This window comes from Liolophura sinensis, chromosome 1 (assembly GCF_032854445.1).
Source record: "Liolophura sinensis isolate JHLJ2023 chromosome 1, CUHK_Ljap_v2, whole genome shotgun sequence".
NCBI lineage: Eukaryota > Metazoa > Mollusca > Polyplacophora > Chitonida > Chitonidae > Liolophura > Liolophura sinensis.
The window spans coordinates 19208596-19235976 of NC_088295.1; the positions used below are offsets into that span (position 1 = coordinate 19208596).

A 27381-nucleotide genomic window follows, 5' to 3' on the forward strand; every position below is an offset into this window, starting at 1 on the left:
AGTGGCTTTTTTTTCGGTTTATTGGAGTATAAATGCAAAAATTTGGCAAATCGGATTGCTCCTTACAAGCGCAAATCAGGAGAATTAAATTATAATTATTTGATTAAAGTATTTGTTTTGTTGTCGTTTCACGCCAGTGCTTGGTGACCAGCAGTTATGTAAGTTGCTTTGTTAATCCGCCTGTCTGTCGGTCAAAGGTTTCGGGATGATACTATTGGATGTTGTCTTACAGGCTACAGTGAACCACTGATATGTCAGGTGGTACAACACGCAAGTGACGCCAAGAATCTGCTTTTTGCACTGACAATCTTAGAAGAGGTCCACGGCGGACATAGGCACTACCCAGTATACTTTGCTAGTTATTTCCGCGAACAACCACACATGAAAGCAGCTGACCACTATAGTGGCCTAGACAGTATATAATAAGGTCGAACGGAAATTACGCAACAATTTACTGTAGATACAGAATTACGGACATTGTTTGCATGTATGTATATGTATGCTTAGGGTGTAACGTCGTACTTTTTGTACGTGACGACGATCGAGGTGTCATTCCGTGTGTGTAAATATATACTGTGTCTTCTTGTGGCAGGGCGAGTCCAAACCGCCAAAATACTGCCGTGAGTCCCGTTTACTTGCTCTCAATACTGAGCGGCAAGCGAGGCAGGAACAAGTTTTAAAGTTTTTGGTATGACCTGACCCGGGTTTGATCCAGGGTCTTCCAACTTCGATATTGTTTCTGGTGTTCTGTAATATTGTTCCCTCGTGCAGTGATAAATATTATGTCAACCATTATTTCCCGCAGTGAAAAATTGGTTGATTAATTTGTTTACTCATCAGTATATGATAATAGTCACTGAGTAAAAAGAAATATATGTAAGATTGAATGCCTTAATGGATGTTATTGGAACAAGGGCAAAATAACTTTTGTATAGGTTTATAAAGTGGTGGTATTATTCTTGTTTTCAGTTTTACATTTTTGTTTATGTTAATGTGAAGACCATCTTGGACCTGAACGATTCTTCTGTCAAATAAAGTTATAATATGTTGTGTCTGCATGTGAAATTGTGCTTCAGTCCTCCATGAAATGGTCTGCGTGGGATTCATTTCGTACGAGTAACAGCCTACAAACAACATTCATGTCGCTGTGAGTTCAGCTCATCATGCTGGCTCTCTGTCCGGTCGCACGTGGGAAAATCTGCCAGCAGCCTGCGAACGGTCTTTTCTGTGCCGCTATTGCTCTAGTACAAATCCACTCAAGTTCACTTTGCTCATGAGGACTTTCTCGGTTGAAAGCTTACTATCGAGTGAAAATATCAATGAAATTTCGTTTTCAGGCATTTATTTCCAAGCCATTAGAGATTCTGACATATCAATAGTTTTGCCTCATGCAGTTTTGGACGCTGGTTCGAGATATTCCAATACTTTAATTAATTATTTATTGGCGTTTCACGCCGTACTCAAAAATATTTCACTTATACGACGACGGTCAGCATTATGGTAGGAGGAAACCGGGCGGATCCCGTAGGAAACCCACAACAAGCTGGCAGATCTTCTGATGCACAGCTGGATAGTAAGCCAGCATGATTTGAACTAGAACTCACAGCGACCGCATTATTGGTGAGAAGTTCTTGTGTCTGTCAAGCTTACCACCTCGGCCATTGAGGCCCGTATTCCAGTGTGTCAAACCTGATATGCCGATCTGATCTATTTGAATATTTCTTTATCGACGTGGACTGTCCTTTTCATTGTTGATGTGAAAGTAAATAAATAAAATAAATCAGAGTTACCTATGTATGTATGTATGTATGTATGTATTAAGGATAATTTTATAATTAGATTTTGCCAGTAAGGAAATATCGACGCAAACTAATTATCTAACTTATTTTATCTTCTTGTCATGATTTGTTTGATGATGATGATGATGATGATTTATTTGCCTCTCATGAGGCTTCACTGGAATCCAGTTATGTTATCTTTTATCTCTAGTAATGAGTTGTCTGTGGAATAGATACTCAAAAAATTAATTTTAACAGAAAATCTGTTGTCTCAGTGACGCTAGAATGTACTCTGCTGCTATTGTAACAGATTATTCTGTTAAATATAACACACATATCCAACATAAGTATTCTATTAAACGAACAGGATATTATGTTGAATATGACAGAATATTATGTTATATAATAACACAATACATTCTACCATCACTTAGACAACATACTTTCCGTTAAAATTACACTACAGCCAGTTCACGTCCATTACAGGCACATCACATTTCACTACAGTCAAATCACACGCCACTACAGCTAAATCACATTCCACTGCAGCCACTTCACATACCCCTACAGTCACATCACATTCCAGTACAGCCAAATCACACCCCACTACAGCCACATCACACACCACTACAGCCACATCACACTCCACTACAGCCACATCACAATCCACTACAGCCACATTACATTCCACTAGTCTTTTTACATTCACTACTGTCATTTCACATTCCACTACAGCCACATCACATTCCACTACAGCCACATCATATTTCACTACAACCACATAACATTCCACTATAGCCACATCACACTCCACTACAGCCACATCACAATCCACTACAGCCACATTACATTCCACTAGTCTTTTTACATTCACTACTGTCATTTCACATTCCACTACAGCCACATCACACTCCACTACAGCCACATCAAATTTCACTACAACCAGATAACATTCCACTATAGCCACATCACATTCCGCCACAAGTACATCACATTCCGTTACAGCCACATCACACTTAAAATAAAATAAAAGATTTTACATGAAGTTTTGGTTGTTGTATAACAAGAATTTCTGTCTCGAGGGTTGTTTCTTTCTCCATTTCATTGTTTTTGTAGAATAATTTCTCTCCATTACTTCTTTGTTGCCTGACCGTTAATGTTTTCCTGCATCGATAATTGAATGGAGCCATGGCAAGCAGCAGGACCAGTTGTGGCCATCTTAAGCAGCCATAAATCGCCACACAATCGATGACGTTATATACCTGTCAGTGGCAAATCATTCCGTCAACACCACAACGGTTCCCACTCACCAGTTCACAAGACATGTAAATTAAGATATGTCGGACTGATCACAGTATTCGATCGTCTGTTAGAGCACAATGTGAATCAGAAATCTGTATGGAAGGTGGCAAGTTTAAAACGTCCCCATTATTACACAGTGTCGGTGTAATGTATTGGCAGAATCCTGTCCCGATCAGACGCTACCACCACGACTGCAAACGACGGCGTCACGTGTGAATGGCACGCGCATTTTTCACGAGACGCCATGCGATTCTGTGCAAATTAGTATAACACTGCAACATACAACCTGCACTGAAAACTTAGGAAAGACAGATTCCCAGGTGAGGAAGTTACCCTAATTCTTTTAGATTTTTGGGATAGATATTAGCAGAAAGTAGAATATTACCAGCCTTTAGAAGTAAGGAGTATGTTTGTTTCATTAGATGGTCTAATCATGTGAGAAAAAAAGAAACTTAATATTCCTGTTAGAATTACATATATATTGGCTAAAATGAGCAGATCAGGTGTGCCAAATGTTAGAAAAAAATAGAGTAGATCATGCCTCGTGCGTGATTGCAACAACAACGTGCACAGTATACTACATATCAGATATGCCATCTGCAGAATGATCTGCAATGGCTTTAATACAAAATACGTTTTGGAATGAAATATGGAATAAAAGTCAACACCACTGATCACGTACCTCTATACAGATGTATCTTATGTGAAGATCTCCTATATAATTTACATTCGCGTGAATGGCTGATTACGAAAAAGAATTTTGGGGCCATTGACATGTGACTGCTTATTGGGCACTTATTAACGATTAGAACACAAAAGTTTACACATTACAATGTTCGCCCGTTCTTATCTTTCACCTAAGGCAATAGACAAACACCTTACCATGAAAGAAATGTTCGAAAATAATACAGATTGTCACGAATATGTTAATAATTTAGAGTTGGACAGTTATGTTAAACAAACGTCCATACGCATATATAGGCACCGAATGTTCGGTTCCTTCCGATGATATTAATGAAGGCTCCATTGATACACGATTGCAGTTGTATATATAATTGATTTATTGTTGTAGTATATAAACGGCATCTATAACTCAAATGGTTCGTGGTGGTTGGCTGCGACCATTACGTATGGGTCAGTGAAGTCGCATATTTGAATCCAGCCCATGTTGTTCAGGCTGCGGCTTTAAGTAAAAATTTATTATAAGTGAAAAGTTTTGGACCACGGCGTCAAACAGTGATAAAAGTAAGTGTATATTTAAAACCGCATGAAAATGCGCATGGGACTGATTTCTCAACACTCGTTTTTATCCAAACTTACAGGACGCTTGGAGTTGTAAGCGGACGTACCAAATAGGTGTCGCGCCAATTTGCATATCTCAAAACTGCAAATGTTGCATCACATAGAGGTGTTCCCAATATTTAACTCCAAGTAACAAGAAGTAAGCATGTAAATTAAATATCAAATTTTGACCTAATTCAAACCCGATCTCACTTTCAAGGAAGCCTTAGTTAATAGTAGCCTTATATAGGTAAACGTAACTACAAAGTATAAGTTCCCTTTTGGCCGCTTCGTGAAAATGATCTTTGCATGGTTACAGTAATTTCAACTCCATTGTTTTGGGGCCTGACCTATACAATTCACAGCCTCCATAAATTGCATCTGGCCATCTTCATCCACCATCTCGCGTGTCCATTGTATATCCGAAATATATCCAGAGACGTTACGGCATGAACGCGTGTGCGGAATTCATGATAAGCAGACGATTCATCTAAATTCAAAACGACAAATCTTCCTGATAAAGTTGTATATACAGCTTACAAAAATGGCAAAATGCTAATTTCATAACCGCAAAGCACTTTATTACTCATGGATAATAAACAAAAATACAGATATGCATTGTACACATGATTTAATATCGGATGGATTAAAAAAATCAGTATGTCAAAGCGCATGGCAGCACAGACATAAAAAACACCATTCTTTCAAAAATACGGAAAAAGCAATTATTGTAGTCCTAAGAATTCTCAACAACAGGCTGAGACGGCGCGTTGGCTGGGGGAGGGGATTCCATACAGAGCCAGTCACTGTCCAAAACCTGGGCGATGTTCAAACGCTTGGTGGAATCGGGATCCAATATCTGCCGTATCAAGTTCTTACACAATGGGTTCACTTTGTCAGACACTTTGCTTGGGAAGTGAATCTTGTCCTGTAACTGTTGTTTCACAAGCTTCCTCACATTACTGTCATCAAAAGGCATGGAGGCGCACACCATAATGTACAGGATACAACCTAGACTCCAAATGTCGTTGCACTTTGGATTGTAAGGAATGCCTTGCAACAGGTCAGGCGAAGCATAAGCTGCGCTACCACAAAAAGTTCTGCTTGTTGGAAACTTAAATCCCTCGGGTGGTGGCATCGACCGAGCGAAACCAAAATCACTCAGTTTAACTCTCATATCTTTCATCAAAAGGATATTTTCACACTTAAGGTCTCTGTGCGCGATGTTCAAATCGTGGAGATATTTAACAGCTTGGGCCATTGCTTGGAACATGTTCTTGGCCTCTTGGTCAGGAAGAGCTCCATGTTTCCTAACATAATCCAATAAATCGCCCTTTTCTGCATAGTCCATGACAATAAAGACATGATCACTGGTCTGAATGATCTCGTGTGTTGTAACTATGTACTCATGATCTATCCGCACCAGAAGGTTTCAACTCACGCGGCAAAAATCGCTCCAAAAAGTCTTTTGGTGCCTTTGCTCTGTCAATTATTTTCACGGCCAATATTTTTCCCATCTTTTGTCCTTTCAATTATACGAACTTTAGCGTAACTCCCTTCGCCGATTCTGGGTCCCAAACGATATCCTTTTTCGACGAGCAAATCAGACATCTGAAGGAACTCTTTGGGCCGTTGCAGAGTCTTTTTGCGACATGATGTCGCGTTCTTCCGTGTGATGGTCTTCTCTGCCTGACCCAAGAAAACCGTGTCACGCTGGCTTGAAATCTGCGAACGAGAGCCCTTCATTTGTACATCCTCACGTTTTCCTGTTGCCCGTTACCCCCGTCTGACAACCCAAACTGATGTCGGACAGACAGCTGGTATCTGTGCACCAATAACGTGACGTCATAATGGTCAACTACGCTTGCGCACGACAAAATAGGATCCAGTCGAGTGACAAAAAAAGACAAAACGTTTCCCATTTCTCCTTGTGACGTCAAAATAAGACTGGTGCCTCTTTCAATAGAACAATGCAACAGACGCCGCATTCTAGGTCTACAAAAACAATTGCCGCATTTCTGACGTAACTCGGGAAATGACGTTTTCGCTTCTGTCTGGTTATGCTGTTTTGGGGGCAGCGGGAAAACTCCTGACAACGTTTGTAGGCCTACCATGCATAGTGAAATATTCTTGAATACCTGTACGGCTTAAGCATCAATCAAATAATTCAATAATAAATTAAATGCAAAGTTTCTTGTACACAATGTCACCAAATTTACAGTCTGCATGTTCGTTTACCAAGACTTTGACTGGCGTAAAAACCAGTACCCCCTGTAGCCTATCAACAGCAGAATCAAGTATCGTAAGCCTATACACACGTTCATTTTGAAGCAGACCTTTGTGAGATTTTCACCAATTTGTGATAATTATACAGCATCCCATACATTTATTCCCAGTATAATTCAGAGGATGTCATACCGAAGACACTAAACATGACGCCCACAACCAGTCCAATTTCCTTGCTCTAACCAGAATCGGGTTTGGTCCCAGGTCTACGCTTCGGTGATCCATACTGATAAGAGGGTCCTCCTCGAAGTCGACAATAACTAATAGAAGTCCTCAAAAAGACTATACGTCCAACAGAATTTTATTTATTTTAGTTTCATTTCACCTTTAATTATTCACTGTAGTTAACGAAGGGCTATTTACAAAGCATATCTGATCATCAGGTTATCAGAAAGACTCCCACCCAATAGTTTGAGATGAACATAGTTGTCTCCCTTAACAGCTTCACGCCAACGGAACGTTTCCATAACACAGTGGAAAAGATTGAATATATTCATGGTAATTTACAACAGACAATAATAATTTTACTGTTATTCACTCAAAAAACTTAACTACATGATAATAACATGATAAGATGTTTTACATGAGATGTATGTTCTGTGAATGGGTTTTTATTTAACCTAATGCACAACACCGCCTAATTAACAGTTACAGAGCATGACCCAGCATGTTATAACTGAAATAAAAGTACAAATACTTCACAATGGATAACACGCATGAAGGAAACTGTTAATCCCAGCCTTTAGGTACATCAATTAACACTACATCAAGTTATAAACAAGCAATAATGATACCACACCTATCATGCATTAAATTTAAACACTGAATAAATTATTCCAAAATTTTTACAACTGCTGACAAATAAAAACAGGAGTTCAGATTAACACAACGTGCCCCAACAAATGCGTTTGTTTTGAAATGTACAAAAGAAAACCAGCAGCACTGTGGTGAGTATAACCCCAGAGGGGAATCTTCATGGGTGTTGATGACAGGTATGTGGTTACCATGACAACTGCGCAAGTGGACAAATGTGTCCACCACAAATGAAAACTTCATGTGGAAAACAGTTGGAGTTGTAGCCCAGGACACAAAATCACTTCTTTTTATATAGTATACATAAGCAAAATGACTGTCTGGTTTTCATGACAACTGCAATAATGAATAAATGTGAGTCGTGACATATCATCTGTGTATCTATATATTCACCAAAAATTGAAAATATGTGGAAAACTCTTGGAGTTCTAGCCTAGAAATGAAATCATATCTATCTATATAGTGTATAGGGAAAAAGGCAATCTGGTAACCATGACAACCGCAGAAATAAACAAATGTGAGTCGTGACACATCGTCATCTGTGTATCTATATATCCACCGAAAAACTGTCGAAAACTGTTGGAGTTATAGCCCGGACACCAAAACTGGCAAGGAAGACAGACAAAATCGCTATGACATAAGCGTACAGGGTGACATCAATCCAACCTTTTTATAATCTCAGCACAATTTAAAGTAATACAATTTACATCAGCACAATTTACAATTTAACAGATATACACTGCCATATACATTATTTCATTTATTAGTTTTTGCAAATACATGTAAAACATCACTATATATACCTGCTATATATGTATTGATATGAATTCAGCACAAGGATACCTCTGTAATCCTCCATGGCAACTATATCAATACCTCTGTAACCCTCCATGGCAACTGTATCAATATCTCTGTAACCCTCCGTGGCAACTATATCAATACTTCTGTAACCCTCCATGGCAACTATATCAATACCTCTGTAATCCTCAATGACAACTATATCAATGCCTCTGTAACCCTCCATAGCAACTAAATCAATGCCTTACATTTCAGTCAACCAAAACCAACAACAGCTTGTACAGCCATGAATAACACTTCAGTTCAGCACAGCTGACAATAAATAGTGTAATGGATTGGTTGCTGCTAGAGCTCCTGCGATGTTGCTAGACAGGTTTCACTGCATGAGTAGTCTCGAATAGTTCCCATGACTGCTCTCTATGGCCTGCTATAAACTTGGTTTGTGCAGGCATAAACAAACCTCCTACCAGCTCAGATCTCAAGACTTGTTTACCTGACACATCAAACAGGTAATCAGAGCAGAAATAGGGCCAGACACAAAAGTAACATAAATACAAATGAACAAGACCCTTCTTTGCAACAGTTCAAGAACACATTTAAACATCACAAACATCACATTGAGCCACAATCTGTGACTAGGACATTGTCCAACTGCCACTGTGCAAGTGGTGCCTCTCAGCTCTGACATGACATACATACTGAGATTTGATCAAATGTACAAGGACATGAACTTCTATAAATACCTCCCATTGGGGAGAACATCAGGACGGTGGGCGGAGAAAGGAGGAAGGGTGATTTTAGAACTTCAGTAAAACTATGTACACAGTATAATAGTGAACATTCATATAAAGGCCACTTATGACACCTGTTTTCTCAGCACAAATTACATCATTGACAATTGTTCATTCTTTTTTATTATTTGATTGCAGATCCTGTCTACATACATATACATGTAGGCAGAACTGTTCACTTGAAAACTAACCCTTTCCAAATCTCCTCACAGAAGACTGGACTACATATGCCTGACAAAGTGGTTTGAAGGAGTGATGTGGTGTGGCAAGTGGAGTTTAGTATTATTGTTCATGTTGTTTAGAATGAAAGAGGCTTCACACTAAAATGGACCCAGCTAATGGTCAATAATGAGGCTTGAATTTGTGAAAGATAATACTGACTTGCACAGTTTTACAACAGAACAAAAACATTCTTCTCAACAGGAACTAATGATGTCACTTGAAACAGGTTTCAACTCGGTTTGATATTGCACAACAAACATAACACAGATTGTTCAGTATGGTGGATGCTGTTGCCCTGCACACTTCATTCAAATATAGCCTCAGGTATCAACATCTAACTTGCTCAACCTGTTATTTACATACATCACAAAAAACAGTGATGAAAATGAAAAAAAAAAAAAACAGTTGATGAGCATTAATTCAATTATTTTTGAATAAATACAATATACACGATCCCCCCACTCCACCCCTCAGCCTTTCCCTCCCCTCAAAAAAAAAAAACTAGCAGAGTGCAACCTCGGAGAAGATAAACACAATGTTCTCTACTTCATTAAAACTAGCATGGCATAAAGAAGTTGCACATGTACATGTTGAGCTATTAACTAAACCGGACAAAACCGCCCATTTCAGTCGCTATATCTCCACATGGCATGACTATGACTCACAGAGGTGGCGGATCATAACATAGGTGTACACTGTGTACCATGGGGCTGCAACTCACATCGGGGGTGATAAAAAGATTCATCACTGCAGCAGCTCTATATCCTAACTTTATTTATCAGGGAATGTATTTTTTTTCTTTTCTTTCTTACTTTACGGTATGTCCAACATAAAGGAATAGGCTCTAAAGCCTTGTTTTTTTAGGATGTAAAAAATGGTCCTAATGACTCAGATGTCAGTCAGTGAAAAGAGAACACAACACTAAACAAAATCTATATCTGCATCAATAAAGTTTTAAAAAATCATACCTTTTGATTTTTGTGATGTTGCATAGCCGAGATATAGCAGTTCAACGTAAGCAAAATTATGCACACTGAGAAAATCAAAAGAGTTCCCAAGACATCACCCGAACCCTGTTTTGCCTTTTGGCCATATGAGAGTGATGTGACATTGTGTTTCTGGTTTCTCTAACATGGCACATCCCATGGCCTCATAAGATTTTCCTGTGTATTTTTCCTCGCCATAAATTATTTTTCCTTAAGCCTTAAAACAGCAAAGCTGGCATAAATCTGGAAAGCTGGATTTTGGCGATGACTTTATTTATAATTTATCAACTTGAGGTACATGAGAATTTTTTTATGGTATGCACCTGCGAGGAAATGCATTCCCTTTTCAATGGTATTTCTTTGATATTTAAATTTTCTTCTCCTTTAAAGAGCTAGGCCATACAATATTAATGTTCTAGATTATGAACATTGGCAAAACAGAGGGAGTGCAGTGGAGGGCCGACTAAGGACAAGGCTTCCCTGCATGGTGGTGATTTGCATCTGCAGTCACTTTCAGAAATCCCCCACCCTCACTTTGAGCATGAGGGAAAATCACCTTATGAAGAGGCATCATAATTACATAATGGAACGTGTGCCGAAAACCAGAAACTGTGTTTATAAGCTTTAATAGTAAACCTTTAAACTTGCCATTTTACAGCTATGTCTCATAAATTCCTTAGACATAACAAGTGAAGAGCCATCAGAAGATGGGGAATCCCCTTAGGGCTGTACTCATCAGATTGATTGCTTAACAACATCATCTGTTTGTACAATGCTGAAAATAGGGGAAGATTTGTTTACAAAGACAGTGGAAGGTGTGGCGCAACCCAAATAGCACATGCTCATCCTCAGATGATCTTGCTATGCCCCCAGGATTCTATGCTGAGGGGGGTCGAACCTCTGACCTAAATCACTACTTTTCAAATGCACACCAGGTACAGTTCACAGCTGGATAATGTGATAGTGAAAATTTGAGGGGAACACATTACTTGATTCCTATCACTCAAACCTCTGAAATGGCAAGTTCAAATCTCACCAAGGCCAGTAATAAGCTCAGTCACCTCTAGATCCATACCAACACACTCCTATGGGGTTCCTGGGGCACCCTTCTCTCAGCACCATTTGAGGGGTGTGAGGGTAGGGCAAGTGCTTAGCCTTGCCCACTGTAGTAGTTCTCACCTGGTACAGGTAGCTCACTCGATATGTTGGTGTTCCTGCCACAAAACCATCACCCTGTTGATGATGTGCTGTCCTGTGGAGGACACTGTGAACATATAGGTACTACAGGCACAGACAAACACCCATGCCAGCCATAGCAGGTAATCTGTCTCTGGGATGGGCACACTTGGCAGAGGCCCCTCGTAATCTTGATCTTCCAACACAACAGAAACATTGGGATCCAGACCTGATAACAAAACAGAATCACAAATCATCACAGCTTTTCATCCTTCCTGGTAAATTTAAAACTGATTACTTAAAAAGAGAATGACTGTAGTACTCGTATGACCTTGTGATCTGCATGTAACATGATCACACTTAAAAAGCTACATGTTATACACAAGGGCCTGGTTGCTCAAAACTGTTTTAAGATTTAATACCAGATTTAACTTTAAGCTAAATCTTCAATATTGTACTTAGCCCAAGAATAATTGTGTAACATTATATTAAATGTGAACTAAATCTGCTGCTTTTATACTCTAACATTGGACAACGGCACTCACTTCTGAATTGAGCTAAAATCTTAAAGCGAGGTAGTTGGATAAGTTAGAAAAATATTATTTTCCCTCACTTGTTTTGAAACGATTATTTGGATCTGTTTGATGGTCTTTTCAACCATACGCTGTCACAGTTTACTGGCCATTAATATGTAACGAAATCACAATGCGTCTGTTGGCATCCTTCATGGCTGACTATCGACGCATCTTGACAACAGAATTTCCACATTGCCTGAACTTTCAGATAGTCTTGCCTTACTGACAATCCCTGTCGAAAAGAAATCACGACTGAACTAGTGACACTGACTGTTGCTCAACTTACTGCAGTAACTTTTTCCTTACATGTTAAAGAAAAACTTTGAGGCTTACTTGACAATTTCAGCTTTACGTGCATCTTATCTTTCCATCTCTGTTTTCAATACATCCTCTCAATCTCAACTTATCCCTCTCTCTATCCTGCACGCATTTTCTATTTTTCTTCCATGCAGGCTCAATTGGCTTTTCTCTTCAGTACCCTTTATCATCTACCGGCACATTGATTGACAGCTATTGCATCAAATGATCACAACAATACATTTCCAAATGGACCCGAATCTATCATGGTAGCAATCGAGGACTGGTAGTTGGTAAACAAAAAAGCAGTCGCCTTGAAAATTCAGCCCGAAAGTTAAAAGTTTACTACACAATATGGGACATAGCGGGAAGCTGTAATTTTGCACATATGCTGTATTCAACGAACTCAATCATATTATGGAGTTTCAAATTTCAAACCTTGATCCAACTACCTCGCTATAAATATAAAATATAAGCTAATACCAGTATTAGCTACTACACTTTCAAATAACTGGGCCAAGTAGTGTAACTACACAACTCCTAGCGACAATACCCATGTACTATGTTAACCTAATCAATGAAACATAAGGTTTCTACATGTATCTGCCCTACAGAAACATCGCCTCAACTTGATATAGTGCTTCAAATCACTCAAGACTAGCATTAAGGCCTTTCATGCACCACAAAATTAAGTTCCTGTTCCTTCAGTGTATGTGTGATTGTACAAGTATTATTATTATTACAGCAGCATGTTTATATTGTACTTAATCTAGGTCAATTTGTAAAACAACTTTTACAACATATCCAGAGAAATACCTATAAAACAGCAAATGTGAATTTGTCCACCATTTATGAAGTAGTGAGTTTTTTAATACTTCATAAACTGATGCGTAAATATTTAGGGCAGCTTATGTAAGACATGCTGTGTTATGCTGCCCATCATAACAGAGTTAAATGAACACCTGTGGCTACGTGTAGACAACAATTGGATCATCTTAACCAATGAATCCAGGACAGCCAGCCAGCCAGGCTCGGAGAGTTCACTGTAATACTTCTACTCTTCAATATTTTCTGCATGTTTGCAAAGTGTTTATTCAAGCATATTCTCAAGGTATTATTCTTTGTAGATTGTTAAAATCATACATTTTGTTAAGCTCTAAAATTGGCCATTCCAATCAGTGTAGCTTTGTCCCAAAATTACATTACAAATGTGCATAAATTGCACTGAAAGTTGCTCATTCATACGCGAATAGGGGAATCAGGGTACACCACTATCATTTAGATCAGGCCAATATAACATCAACTGATAACTTTATCTCTCATATTGATAGCTCACTGCCCCTGATCTCTGCTCCACATTTTCCCGCATTTGCCTGTCATTCTAAAAGGGGCCTACAGAATGAATTATAATTTGATGCAATTATTTGTTTAGTGCTTTGCTCGAGAATTTTTCACTTTATGTATAATGGCCACTAGGTTTATGGGTGGAGGCGATCAAAGTGCCAGCGAGAGCTGGATTTGTAGACACAACTTATAAGTTAACAGGTGTCTTACAGCCTACAGATAGGATTAGATATAGATATCATTTCTACTATCCACAAATTTCCTGTCCTTGGCCGGTTTTGAATCCACCCCTTGTGTTCTAGTTACCACATTTTTATTTAATCAAGGTAGCAATGTCCAACACCATCTACCTCGCTTTACTGATGCCCATTAGCTATTCAAAGCCCTAAACTTTTCTCCATAAATATGCATGATTCATGGCCCAATCAGGCTCCACTTTACAAAGGTTGACTGGCACCATAGTTACTGACACCACAGTGATTTTCCCTGGCAGAAGAAAAGTAGGTTTTCTGAACACTTTTCTATGTACAGTAAAGCAAGGGTGATTACAAAGCCAATAGCACAGTATCAACCTTGCTGGCAGGAAGATGTGTTGCCATGGTAGCCATTAATATGCATAATTGGAGGTACACACATCATGTTACCAAAATGTATCTATTCGTCAAAAATTAAATACTGCAGCTTCAAAATAGCAAAAAGGTATTTAGCTACCGGCACTAGAAGATCAAAACAATCTGGTTAAAATGGTAACCTTGTTGAACAAGTGTAATTAAATATGCAGATATCTACCACACATTAACCATGTACCTCCAACACCAGGAGTTATAGCTTGGACAGAAAGACATATTCGAGTCCATACCATGATGGCAACTCCTATATTGGACCACCATCGCCTTTGTCACAGCATATTACAATATCTCACAAATATGTATCTGTACATAATATATCAAACTTGTAAATCTTGGACAAGTTTATGTTTTGACACATGGTATCATCCATATGTACGATTCACCGAATATGAACCCTGAGTTCTGGCCTGACAGATAAAAACTGCTACAAAATCATATATAAATAATATTAAGTACATGTTGAGTAAAACTAGCTTTTAGGTCATTTATTTTTTCAGGTCAATATCCAAAAAATAAAACATTTTTAGAATTGACATAACATAGCCATATTGTGAATGTCTATATATATAAGCAAAAAAATTAAATTTTATATTTGAAAATATGATGACATATGTCAAAACTGACCAGAGAGATGGCCAAGTCCTCCTTCAGGATTACATTTACATGAAATTACTGTGACTCAGATAAAAACATGCCAAAACAATTCATTACCATCATGACACATAAACCCATTAAATACCAATAATGAGATTGTGATAATATCTCATAACAAAGGAAAGAAACTGGTTTCTTAAAGCTATGCATCAGATATGCATGTACCACAACTGAACACTTTCACCACAGACCACAATGATGTTTTAATCAATTAGCCAGAAAATAAATGACTTCCTTGAATTGCCAATCTAGAGATTTACCATTAGACAGAATATGTACTCACATTTGGTTGACCTATGATTTGGCCTACTAAACGCAATGATAACACCAGATAACAAGGTTAGTTTGTGACTGTCTATATTGAAAAATACCTATCAAAAGGGGCAAAAGGTGGAACACTATTACACAGTCCATACGCACACAATGCTTTTAACTGTTACAACATTAGCAGTGAACAACTTTGAATGAAAGATGCAGTCAGTGAATATCCACAGGCTGTCAGACCTGATTACTTCTGCATGTCTATTTATTTATATTGTACATGTATCAATGATGCGGATGTCTGGCATGAAGGTTCGGCGATCCCAAGAGCTACACAGCCAAACATGAACTTAGGATTTCAGAAAGTAATTTTTTTGTCATTTTCTTTACTGGATAGCCCTCTGAAAAGTAGGACAGGTGGGAGGGTTGGATAATGTTCTGCAAGTCAAATATGACTCCTGATCGAAAGAATTAAGTCATATAATGTTGTTAAAAAAGCTGGCCAAGGATCAAAAAATCCCAAAACAATTGGTCTCCACATGGCAATGTCAAAAAACTGTGCCACATGTGATGGATCAGGCCAAAACCATTCTGAACTTGAACACTCGTCAGGCAAATTATCACTGAACAATCCTAACGTAACATTATTAAGAAACAAGATTAAAGTCATAAAATTAAGAGACCCTATTGCCTTCCAGTCGGTAGGCTGAAAGATTCCACTTCTAATCAACAAATCTGTCCAACATTTGTATACTGCACTCTAAATGCCACAATGGAAGAATACAATAAGAAGACGGACACTTTGATAGGGGCAGGAAAGCAGACGCCCTTGGGGTGAAGCAATGGCTTTTAAGGTAGCATTCATGGCTTCAAAAAGTTCTTTTCCTTTTTATTTTCCTTAAAACCATGCTCTTTTTTTATTGTACTGTTTTCATATATCCTTCAGCCCTAAAATAAAAGTCAATTCAGCAGAGACATGTTTCAGTCAAGCTAGTCAATACAATTCTGTTCTAAATCTCTTTGGTCACTTACCTGTTAAATTCTTTACAAACTGTACGAAGTTGTCAAATGATCTTGTGGACTGGTTAAATTTGACTACAGCTCTCGACTGATGAAACAGGAGGACATTCGGCACAGACACAGTACCAAACCGGGCATTCAAACTGAAATAAAGTCAGATAAATTCTTAACATACGACTGGTCTCATAAAACACTGCAATAAAGGTAAACATTGCTAAATGCAATTTGTTCACAAGGGTATCCCTCTAGCTGCAAAGGGCTATTCACTGGCCGATCAGTTTGCTTGTATTAATGACACAACCTAGGATTCAATTATTCCTATTTTTTTTTTCTTATGGTATTATTTATTTATTTGATTGGAGTTTTACGCCATACTCAAGAATTTTACTAATACAACGGCGGCCAGCTTTATGGTGGGACGAAACCACTCTGAGAACAGAAAACGACCATTCCCAGGACCTCTGAGTCAGCTACAGCTTTAAATCTGAAGATTCTATGGTGCAAGGGGTGGTTTTGTCCACTTACAAACCAGACAGCTGCAACTTGTACACGTATGTATGTATGTATGTAGAATATTTCTAAGAACAGTGTGAAACTCCAATAAATTTAATTTTTTTAAATTTTCTTCTTTTTTTGCTTAGTCTAGTGTAAGTTAAAGGATCACAGAGATCAAGATCTTTGATATTTAGATACCTTAAGAGTGTTGACCTCTGAAAACTGTGGCCTTCCAATAAGATTTAAAGTTGTGAAATGTATTAGATGTCATTGTAAAACAACATAAATGTGAATAAAATGCAAATTCTTTATGTGTGTCTTAAATTATGAATATTTTAATGATACAAAATCATCTTTGAGATGACCTAGGGCCTTGGGATCAATTTGAGAGTCTCCCAACTTTGAGGCGGACGCTGTAACCATCAAGCTACCAAAGAGGTCAGGTGCCTGATGTGGTTTTTGTATTATAGTTGGTTGGCTTAAGGGTCTAACACTGCCACAGCGGTGTTTGTTGTGTACCCCGATATCGCTGAACCTTGTTTCCTACCTCGTCAAATCCCTCCAATGCTGCACATTCTCGGGATTTTGACACAGGTTCAGTGGTTTCAGGTTACATAACGAACACCAAGACATAGGTGTTCAAGTCTACTCTACCAAAAAAAAAATAAAGAAAATGCAACAAAAACTGCATATTTCATGCTGCCATTCTATTTTACTCGCTGCACAATTTAGTATTAAGTCAACCAATCTGAGATTGCCCTGATGTTAGTTTTGCAAACTTTTGTCATCAGAGCGCGCTTTTTTCAAAAACTTCATGCAGTTACCTGCCCTTGTCAAATTTGTCAAGCCTAAGTCTTTTTGATCATTACCAAAGACTTATGTGGCCTAAACAGCTGATTGACATTGTGCTTTCAGTAAATTCACAGAGGTACAGGCAAGGGATATGTGTGACCGAAAACTTATGGCTGTGGAAATATATATCTCCACTGCAAAAGAATGTTTGCTTTTACAATGGATTAAAGCCATCTATGCAGCTAAACAAAATTCTACCCAACCTAACACAGGGACCAATCTCAAACTATTTGTCAACTTACTTGCTAAAGTGAATAGCATCTACTGCAAGGACATCTAGGTTAGGGTAGGCTCGTCCTAATGCATTGTAATGGGGTGCAGTTTGTGCACTGAAATGACACCAAGGGGCAAAGAACATAACAAGCACACAATCTGACCTACTCTCATTGGTCTTAAAACTAATTCTGTTTAAGAGTTCTGTGCCATTCACAATTTTCACAATTGCTGTGTCATTTTCAGTCACATTTTTTCCATGGCACTGAAATTTTAGCTTCTTTGCTGTTTTTTCCACTTCTGCATTAAGGGAGCCATTTTCACTGGTTTGCACTTCAAGCATGGGGTCTGTCAGATTTTCAAGCACAACTGGAGTCTCAATTTCTAGCATTGCCATTGGTGTTGCCTCTTCTGTCACTTCCTCATCAGCTGGCTTTACTTCACTGCTTTTACCATTGTTGAACTCCTCTAATACTGGTTGAATAACAGTTCTTAGAATATTCTCTAAACTGAAGAAACCACTAGCACTGTCATTTTTAGAATCCTCCAAAATGCTCTCATCACTACCTAATGCTTCAACTTTGTTGATTTCATTTTGTGCCTCGTCTACATCTGTTCTTTCAGTCGTATCGCGTTTTAACTCATCACCAGCATTCTGATCGTTAGCTTCATCCCCAGCATCCACAGATACATCTTCCCCATCATCTAATGTATCCCGCTGACTTGAGAGGTCGCTTGCAGCCACTGTTAACACTCTGTTTACAGCATCAGTTTGTTCGTCCTCTTCTGATGAAGCACATGTAACCAACACTGCTGAAAAAAAAAAAATGTTTTTAAAATTTATTTTTCTTTAACTCAACATTTAGTGCTCATAAATGTATATGTACCGGTACACTAATATATCAACAATCATTTTAACTTAAATTTTTTATTTGTATTTTTATAATTTATCTCTGCTGTTGCAGTGGAGTAAAAATGAAATTAGTATGTATGTAACTCATCTATCAATTCAGTGGGGCAACCGTAGGACTTACACCGCGAAAGCCTTCCTAAAATGTCGACTTTCTGATTGAGGGCATTTATCCATAAATATCTTCAAAATTAAGCCACAATGCAAAGCAAAAGTTGTACTGAGTGTACAGAGTGTATATCAAACTCACCGAGGCCAAAAACCCCAGTGACAATCTTTTTCTTTTAGTGATTATGATTTTTTTTTAACATAGTTCAGACCAAAGACATCATGTTTTGAAATGAAGTATACATGTCAAACAGATGAAAATAAGAAATTGCGAGATCATTTAGCATCGCTAATTCCGTATATATTATGTGGACTCTCAGTACAACTTTTTTTGCTATGCAACATGGCTTATTTTTGAAGAAATTTCGCGATAAATGTCCTCAATGAGAAAGTGGGCATTTTAAAAGGCTTTCGCTTTGTAACTCTCATGGCTGCGCCACTCGACAGATAGATGGCTTACATACACTGCAACTAAAATAAAATGCAAATGTACAGCCGTTGTGGGATTATCCTTGTCCTGAGTCAGCTATTTGTTGAGATTATGGTGGAAGGAATTCAGATAAATATGAAATACTCTTCTGTAGGTTCGTATAGTGTACAAAGTGACAAGAATTTAGCCAAATATATACATTGTAGTTGTACTGTTCGCGTTTGTTTAAGTGTACCGCACATGATTGAACTTCAAGTTCAGTGACGTAGCAGAAAGCGTGCGTATGGCTGGAACAAGATGAGCATATGCGAAGTGCACCTGTCCTCCCTCCTAAAAATTTGGACAGCCCCTGAATATGATTATCATCCCATCTTAATTGACACATATCAAAAGAAGCCGATGATAAACCACCATGAAATAAAATGCACAAGAAGAAGCTCAGTGAAATCTTTCCGTTGAGGTATGCGAGAGTACACTGCAAACATACCAAAGCAAAGCAGAATAAAGTATTTCGACAACGGCCCCACGCTTAGCTCATTTGACGCCATTTTGACTAAAGCACGTGGGTTCAGCCACGACATTAAATAACTACAATTTGATTGGCTTACGATTCTCAGTTGACCATAACAACCAATGGGCGTCGACGTTATAGATGCATTCAGCCATTTTCACCGGTCGAAGTATCAGTGAAACCGCAGGTGCGGGACGAAGTAGAGTGTGGATAGAGCAAGGATCCTCCACCGAAAACCACGATCCCAACCGACATGGAGCGACAGCTTGCAATTACCATGACAGATGTCAATTATTCTGTTGTGTTCGACTTCGAAAAGAAATTTAACGACAAGAATTTTAATGAATATATGAAGGAAAACTGGATGGACAGCATTATATACTCAGTGTTGTACATGCTGTTAATTTTCGGAGGAAGACATTTCATGGGCACGCGACCACGGTACGAGCTCCGCCCAGCTCTTGCCATTTGGAGTGGTACTTTGGCCTTATTTAGTATAGCTGGCACTATAAGAACACTTCCAGAAGCTATTGCGGCTATCCGAAATCACAGCTTACAATATTCTGTGTGTGTGCCAAGTGTCTACTTCCAGGACGTCACCAAGTTTTGGTCCTGCATTTTTGTGGCATCAAAAGTTTTTGAACTAGGTGACACAATATTCATCGTCTTACGAAAACAGCAGTTGATATTCTTGCACTGGTATCATCACATCACAGTACTGATCTACTCGTGGTACAGCTATAAGGATTACATCGCGCCAGGCCGCTGGTTTATGGTGATGAACTTTGTTATCCACTCTTTCATGTATTCGTATTATACCCTTCGAGCGCTCAAGTTCAATGTCCCATCTTACGTGAATATCTTCATCACTGCAATGCAACTGACGCAGATGATTTGTGGATGTGCTATAAATGTTTGGATTTTCCAAATCAAGGGTCGTGGGGAAACTTGTCATCAGACTTATGGTAACATAAATCTCTCGTCATTAATGTACTTTAGCTATTTTGTACTCTTTGCACATTTCTTCTATTCAACTTATGTTCTGAAGAAAGACCGTGGGAAGGTAAAAAAGAGCATGTAATTCTCAAAAAAACCAAAAGGAACAGTAACTTGCCATTGTCAGAGTATCAGCCACCTGGGGAATATTCTCTGGAATAACTCTGAGAGTGTGAACAGTACAAATTGCTGGTTGACATGTGCTTTTTAGCCTGAGATAAGCTTATTGTGCAAAGCTTTCAGAAGGCTTACCTAATGCAGTATATGAACAATTCAACACCTGGTAAATGAACTTGGTTTCAGGGACCCCAAGCACCAAGAGTATTCTCAGGTTTTAACACAATATGCCATTATTTTAGTTTCATAAGTTATTAACAAGAAGCTTTGTTGGTAGAAAGTTGTCCAGATGTGACTGAGTCTTTTTAACATATCCTTTATGGAATATTTGGTATAGCTACATATACTTTCATGTACTACAGACATAGTTGAAGGTATTTGACTCATCCAAGTCTAGTTCTCATGTGCTTCCATTTTGCTATAGATCCAGTATATACTTCACACTGTTAACATTTGTTGGATTTGGTTGCACAATGTGCTGAACTGAAAGATAAGAAGGCCTCGTGATGATATGGTAGAGAAGACCTTCATTAGTACTTTAGATCTTCAGTGTTGAGCTATGAAGTAAATGTTGCTAATGCAGATACAAGTAATTTGCATTGGAAATAATTCTCGCTTTGATTTCAGAAACCAAGCATAGGTGTGTTAATCAGTCAGTTTTGACTTACCAATATGCCAATCAGAAATGGATACAGTAATTAGATAATCTTACACCATACACTGGCTTAGTTTACTAACTTTATACTAATAATAGGTATTCTATATACTTTTTTTTAATTAGGAGCAATACTATAAAAGTGTATTTATATGTCCCTGGCAAATTGCAGCTATTTCAACATACCATTACCCCTTGACAAAAGTGTTTCTTTTGCATTTATTCTTGATTTTATTATTTTGTTGTTGTTGCAGACAATGGTTTGTGATGTGTATAGAGTTTATATCTTTAATTTCAATATTTTCTTGTCTTGGTTTGCGAGGCGGAGGAGGGTGGGAGTGAGATGGTAGTGGGGTATATGTCAGATTAAATATTTTGTCATATTAAATGATCTAGTTTGTAGATTCATATGCTGTGCCATTTCCGGAATGGAAGTTGTCAATAACAGTAAGTTATAATATTTTGCTATGAAAACAACCCAGCTCTCAATTGTGATAATTGTTTTGTTGGGCAAACAAATGGATCTAAAGGTGAATCTAAACCAGTGGGAGTAGCTTTTTATTGGGTAGGGAGCAGTTTTGACATTGTCTTTATAACCAAGCTGTGCATGCAAGACATGCTTGTTTCAGCAATTGTAAGTGGGTCACCCCTGTGCTGTCTGCCACGACTGAATTCTACAGGCCATGTTAACTGCCAAAAGTAAAATTATATTTGAAGATCAAGAATAACTTCAAGAGAAAAGGTTTACATATCTAAACTGATGTAGGTGTACTTTTACAGCGAGATGTGGATAAGTTGTATTAAGTAGTAGTAGTACGCCTCAGTTCCATACATTCTGTTAGTCAGTGTCTGTGTGTGCATACTTGCTCTGGGAGAATTGCTCTACTGTGACTGTCACACCCGGCTAGGCATTAAGTCAGTTAGCTTTCTTCCAGATCAACATTTAGTGCCAGGATCTGACATTTTGCGTAATAAATGTGAGCTTTTGTAGTCAGAGAAATTGTAACATCGTCATTTCACAAGAGGATAAGGAAATTAATTGTACTGTCGTATGTATATAAGCTTGACAGTTAAATCATTAGTTCTGTACTGCCACCATTCTGTATATGTTTCATTCAGTCGTACATAAGAGACTATCTCTGAGTGTTACACTAATGATGTCACACTCTGCTGTTCATTATTTCTGTAGGCCCACTATTCAATACATGCTTCATGTAGCCATTCAGACAGTCTCTAGTTATGTTACACTAGTCTGCTGTCACACTGAGCTGATGGAACTTTAGACTATGCTGAACCTGTAAGTCCAGGCCCACATTGGCATTGATGAGTGTTTACATGAACCAGGTATTAAGAACAGTTTGTGATGACAGTTGATGCACATCATGGTGTGAATTCTGATGGCTGTTACCTACTTTTTCTAAACCGGGATCACAATATAAGGTAGTGTGTGACTAAAATCATCAGATTTCGTTAACATGAAAATAAAAGTTAATAAGCGGAGTTGGCATTTCAGATCTCTGGAGAGTTCATGCAGGTTTGGTCATAACAGGCAGGGGCTTTCGCACGCTAACATGGCTGAAAGACGTGATGTTATGGGAGCTGCTAACAGCACCGTTGAGCCAACAGACACGCCTATGCAAGATGTATACTCAATCTAGCAACTAGAAACCTTATCTTTTAGCAGTGTTAGTTTATGAGAGCCCCCACCTTGTCTCGCCCAAACATGCGTCCACTTGCGAGACTTCTGAAATGCCAACTAGGTTTATACTGAATCTGCTGGGAACAGATACCTGTCATTGACCGCAAGCAGAGATCCTTGGAATAATGTATTTAAGTTACTGTAAATCATTGATTCACCCCATGTACCTTACCACATTTGAACCACTATGCATTTTTAAACCACTATATATGGTATAATTTTAACTGTATGTACTAATGAATGGCATTACATGTACTCAGTGTAAAGTATGAGATGGCTCAATGTTTTTAATGTAACAGTTCAAGCTGACACAAGCTGTATACACAGCGGTGTAGCAGCTTCATGGTTTATACCTACACAGTTGTTTTTTCATGTAATACACATAAACACGTCTAATTAAATTTGACATTGTATGTGTACATGTAGAAGACTTCCTTGCCCATAAGGAATGGTGGCTTATATTGTAATTTCGTTTTGTATATGTCCTGTTCTAGTTAACATGGATGAATTTCCCATTATCAGTCATGTTTGCTTGATAAGGGGTGCCATGGATATCAAAGGAAGGCATACTGATATTATGCTGTTTTATTTAAGTAAACATCTGAGGCGGTTAGCACGCCAGCGCGACGCAATGACCCAGCAGTCTTTCACCAATGCCGTCGCTGTAAGTTCAAGTCAAGCTCATGCTGCCTTTGTCTCTGGCTGTACCTGGGAAGTTCTGCCAGCAGCCTGTGGATGGTCACGGGTTTCTCCTGGGCTCTGCCCGTTTTCCTGCCACCATAATGGTTGCCGCCGTCCTATAAAAGAAATATTCTCGAGTACGGCGTAAAACACCAATCAAACAAATACTTGTAAGTAAATAAATTTAAGTAAACTTAATTGTAAACCAGGAAGTGCAACTGTTGTCGTACATGTAGGAGACAATTGGTTAATTTTAACTTTAAAAGACGAGTGTAGTACATGTACATATAGGTAATGTATTTGTTATTGTGGGATTTAAAGCTGAGGTGTCATCTTTATAAGTTTAGGAATCTGTTTGAGCCATATTCTCTCTTCCCTCCTCTCACCTTGCAGTATTGGATTGACAGGACAGCATTTAGATCAGATTTATTTGACACGTTTTTAGTCTTACATTGAACATTCTCAAGCAAATTTGAAGGTTTGGCTAGTAATTCAGAATTCATTGATCAACCAGATATTCAAATGATGTTTGTGATTCATGACTAATGCTTAATACATTTTTGTAAGCTCTTCCAAACATTCCACTGTTGTCAAAGCTAAACCAAATTTGGAAATGTCCATCAAATATCTCCATTCTTCTTGTGGGATTAGAGCAAGCCAGAAAATAGTGGGATGGTCACGTTTCCAAGGAACTTTAAGCATTTACCATTCTTCCTTGTTTTTGAACAAACTTTTAAGGATACCAAACAATGTATTCTCAATTTCATGTGTAGAAAATACTGTTGTGATGACTTGTACAAAATAAGTACATGTAGTTACTAGTGAAATGTAAAACTACCTTTTTTTTCATTTTTCAAATATTTTTGATTGTATAAGAAACATTGCATCAGTCTGGATATATATTTAAAAAAAAAAATGTGTACATGTTGCTCTTGACGGGTGTCCTCAGATGTAGGGTGAACATTTATCTTGGTCCCGTGTGTCTATGCAGACTGACCTGCTGCCTTGGTGACTTACTTTGTGATACATGTGTCTAAATGTTTAGGATTAGCCACAGAAATGTTTGGTCTTGTTGTCTACTGAGGTCAGCCAATAGTCCCCACACAGATACAGATACTGCAGTAGGCCCTCATGTGACATGGCATATGCAGAGCTCTATGTAGATAACGTTTTAACCACAGTAATCATGAATGTGTTTAATACTTGGCTATATGTGTTAATATATTTACAGTTCCGTACTGTTAAAGATTGGGATGAAACTCGAGATAATGTTCAAAGTGTTTTAATTTGTTGATGAAAATGTGACGATTCAGTGCGTTAAGGCATAGTCATAGGGAAAGTTCTGCTTTTTCTATTATGGAAGATTGTACATGTATTCACAGCAGTAATTGCACATAAAGATGCGTAAATCAGGTTTAGGCTGTGCCAGAAGAGAGCCAGTGGTTATCAAGTCGGTGGATCAGTGTATTGTAGGACTCCCTAATGGATAAGCCAACGGATATTCCTATGAGATCGTTGTGCTGGCATGCTGAGCTCTGTGAAGAAAAGTCTTGTGTAAGAGTCTGAGTTGTATGAGTCAGCAAATGGGCACAAAAATGTTTGTGGACCAAGTTATAAATCCATTGATTTTTGTCCCAAAATTATATGTGTTGATCATGTTAGTACAACAATCTTGACAGTATCTTTAGAAACGGCTCATTTCGGGTGGTACTCTACCCAATCAACATAATACAGTCTGCTCACGGTGCAGCATGCCAATTCCTTCAGTCATCTTTCCATTATTTAATACAGAAAGTTGCTAAGTCTGATTCCTAATGCTGTGACCTACTCCTGTTAAATCATTCAACATTCTTCGATAAGCTACCATGATTTCGTTTTTCTCCAAATGAAATTAAAAATACTTAGTAATGACTATGTATGTGTGTTGAGACCAGATAAACTGGATTATTTGTAGTTTAAAAGATATAAATGTACGAAGGTGATCTTCATATTTCAGTTAATCGACCAGTTTATATATCCTCGCTCTTAGTGCTAGTTGTCGTTTTTATATAAATGTAAGTATTTTAGTGTGTGCCACAATTGTTTAGAATTTTCAACATTAACTGATGAAGTTAAGAGCTTATTATTGTGATTGTATATACACACTTTAATTTTGATGGCGTATACGTTCATTCCAGTGGGTCATTATTTTTCCCTGGTGGCATCCACCCTTGTGTAAGTCCTCATCCGGTGACCAAAATTTAGGACTATTTTGTAAGTGATCCCCCGGTTTAAAGACTAATTTATTGGCTTAGTGTTTATTATATCCACTAGTGCTAGGCTGTAGTTAGACTAAATAAGTCGCCATGACGTAATCTTTGCCATAATATGTTTCCTTGCACAGGTACTGTAAGTATGTCTCATGATATGTCTACACTTTTCCTATGGACCGCGTTACCGGTAATAATAGATAGAACAACTACTGCAGCAGAAATGCGTATAAAGACTGTAATGCAGTGTACATGTTGTGTTAACCTGCAAGAGCTGTGGAACGCCTTGATATATAACCTGTATTAGAATATATTGTCTTATTTTGGTGACGAGTTCGCTTGCATATGTGTGAATAGTGTCATTTATAATTGTTAGTGTGAAAAATACTTGTATAAGGTATATGCTATTAGTAAATAAATCCTGTACTAATATACTGATCAATGAACATGTGATTTCAGAAAAACTTTCCTTGAAGCGAAAAACAGCTTTGTTTGTTTTCTTTCCCCCCCACCCCATAAGCTATCCATAAGCTAACTGATGGGGAGGAGTTCTGTACGCCCACTTCATCACGTCGCCCAAACCACATGGCCATAACATGGCGATAAAAACGATCTCGCACAGCTGTTCAATGTTCTTGATAAATATTTATGCAAAGGACCGTCTTCCTTTGATTTCACTGTATTTATAATTATAATTTCCACAAAAATGATGTCAGTTATTCTTCAGTGCAGCCATTTACAGAGCAACAAAGCCAAAAGTTACAGCCTTGGAATCATTTATGTATCTTAAGACGCTTACGCCTCAATAGTGGTTGTGTGAAGATACCTGAAGAACTAAACATCAAGTTCAGGAGCGTGAGCGCGGAGATTCTTCCGCGTATCGTTCCTGTAGGCTTGCCCACTCCCTTACGTTCCTTGAAGGCTAGCTGTCTTCCAAGAAAATACATCGATATTGGTTTCAAAACGATGTTGCATATTAATGAATGGAATTATATGCACGAGCGGGAATGAGTTCTTCACGGTAATATCACAAAGTTGATTGGTAACAAAAAGGAGGAACACTGGTACATCTCGTTACCCTCGACTCTACTTGACTGTATAGGTCCTGTTTGACGGGATGTCACCACGATACATGCTTCAAGTGACATAAAAACATCTCGGATGTTAAGTTACGTGAAATGTGATCATGTTGCTACATATGTGCACGTATCTCGGGTTTCATCATAGGCATATGGTGTGAGAGGAACATGCT

General features: G+C 38.2%; 3 protein-coding genes across 3 annotated transcripts; 1 reads left to right on the forward strand and 2 right to left on the reverse strand.

The window, feature by feature from the left end:
* Window positions 1-4965: 4965 nt before the first annotated feature.
* On the reverse strand, window positions 4966-6138 carry LOC135482126 (testis-specific serine/threonine-protein kinase 1-like). Its single transcript, XM_064761973.1, is given in 3 exon segments — window positions 4966-5793; window positions 5795-5875; window positions 5877-6138. Coding segments are annotated over 3 exon segments (1008 nt in total). The 5' UTR covers window positions 6108-6138; the 3' UTR covers window positions 4966-5097.
* Window positions 6139-9814: 3676 nt separating this feature from the next.
* On the reverse strand, window positions 9815-19769 carry LOC135468904 (thioredoxin domain-containing protein 15-like). Its single transcript, XM_064747416.1, has 4 exons — window positions 19709-19769; window positions 17803-18586; window positions 16226-16356; window positions 9815-11662 (listed from the first exon to the last, which is right to left on the reverse strand). Exons 1-4 carry the CDS (start codon window positions 19767-19769, stop codon window positions 11451-11453), a joined length of 1188 nt encoding a protein of 395 aa, XP_064603486.1. The 3' UTR covers window positions 9815-11450.
* A 161-nt stretch (window positions 19770-19930) lies between these two features.
* LOC135482127 (very long chain fatty acid elongase 6-like) lies at window positions 19931-26602 on the forward strand. Its single transcript, XM_064761974.1, has one exon. The coding sequence runs from the start codon at window positions 19986-19988 to the stop codon at window positions 20811-20813; it is 828 nt and encodes a 275-aa protein (XP_064618044.1). The 5' UTR covers window positions 19931-19985; the 3' UTR covers window positions 20814-26602.
* The last annotated feature ends 779 nt before the right edge of the window (window positions 26603-27381 follow it).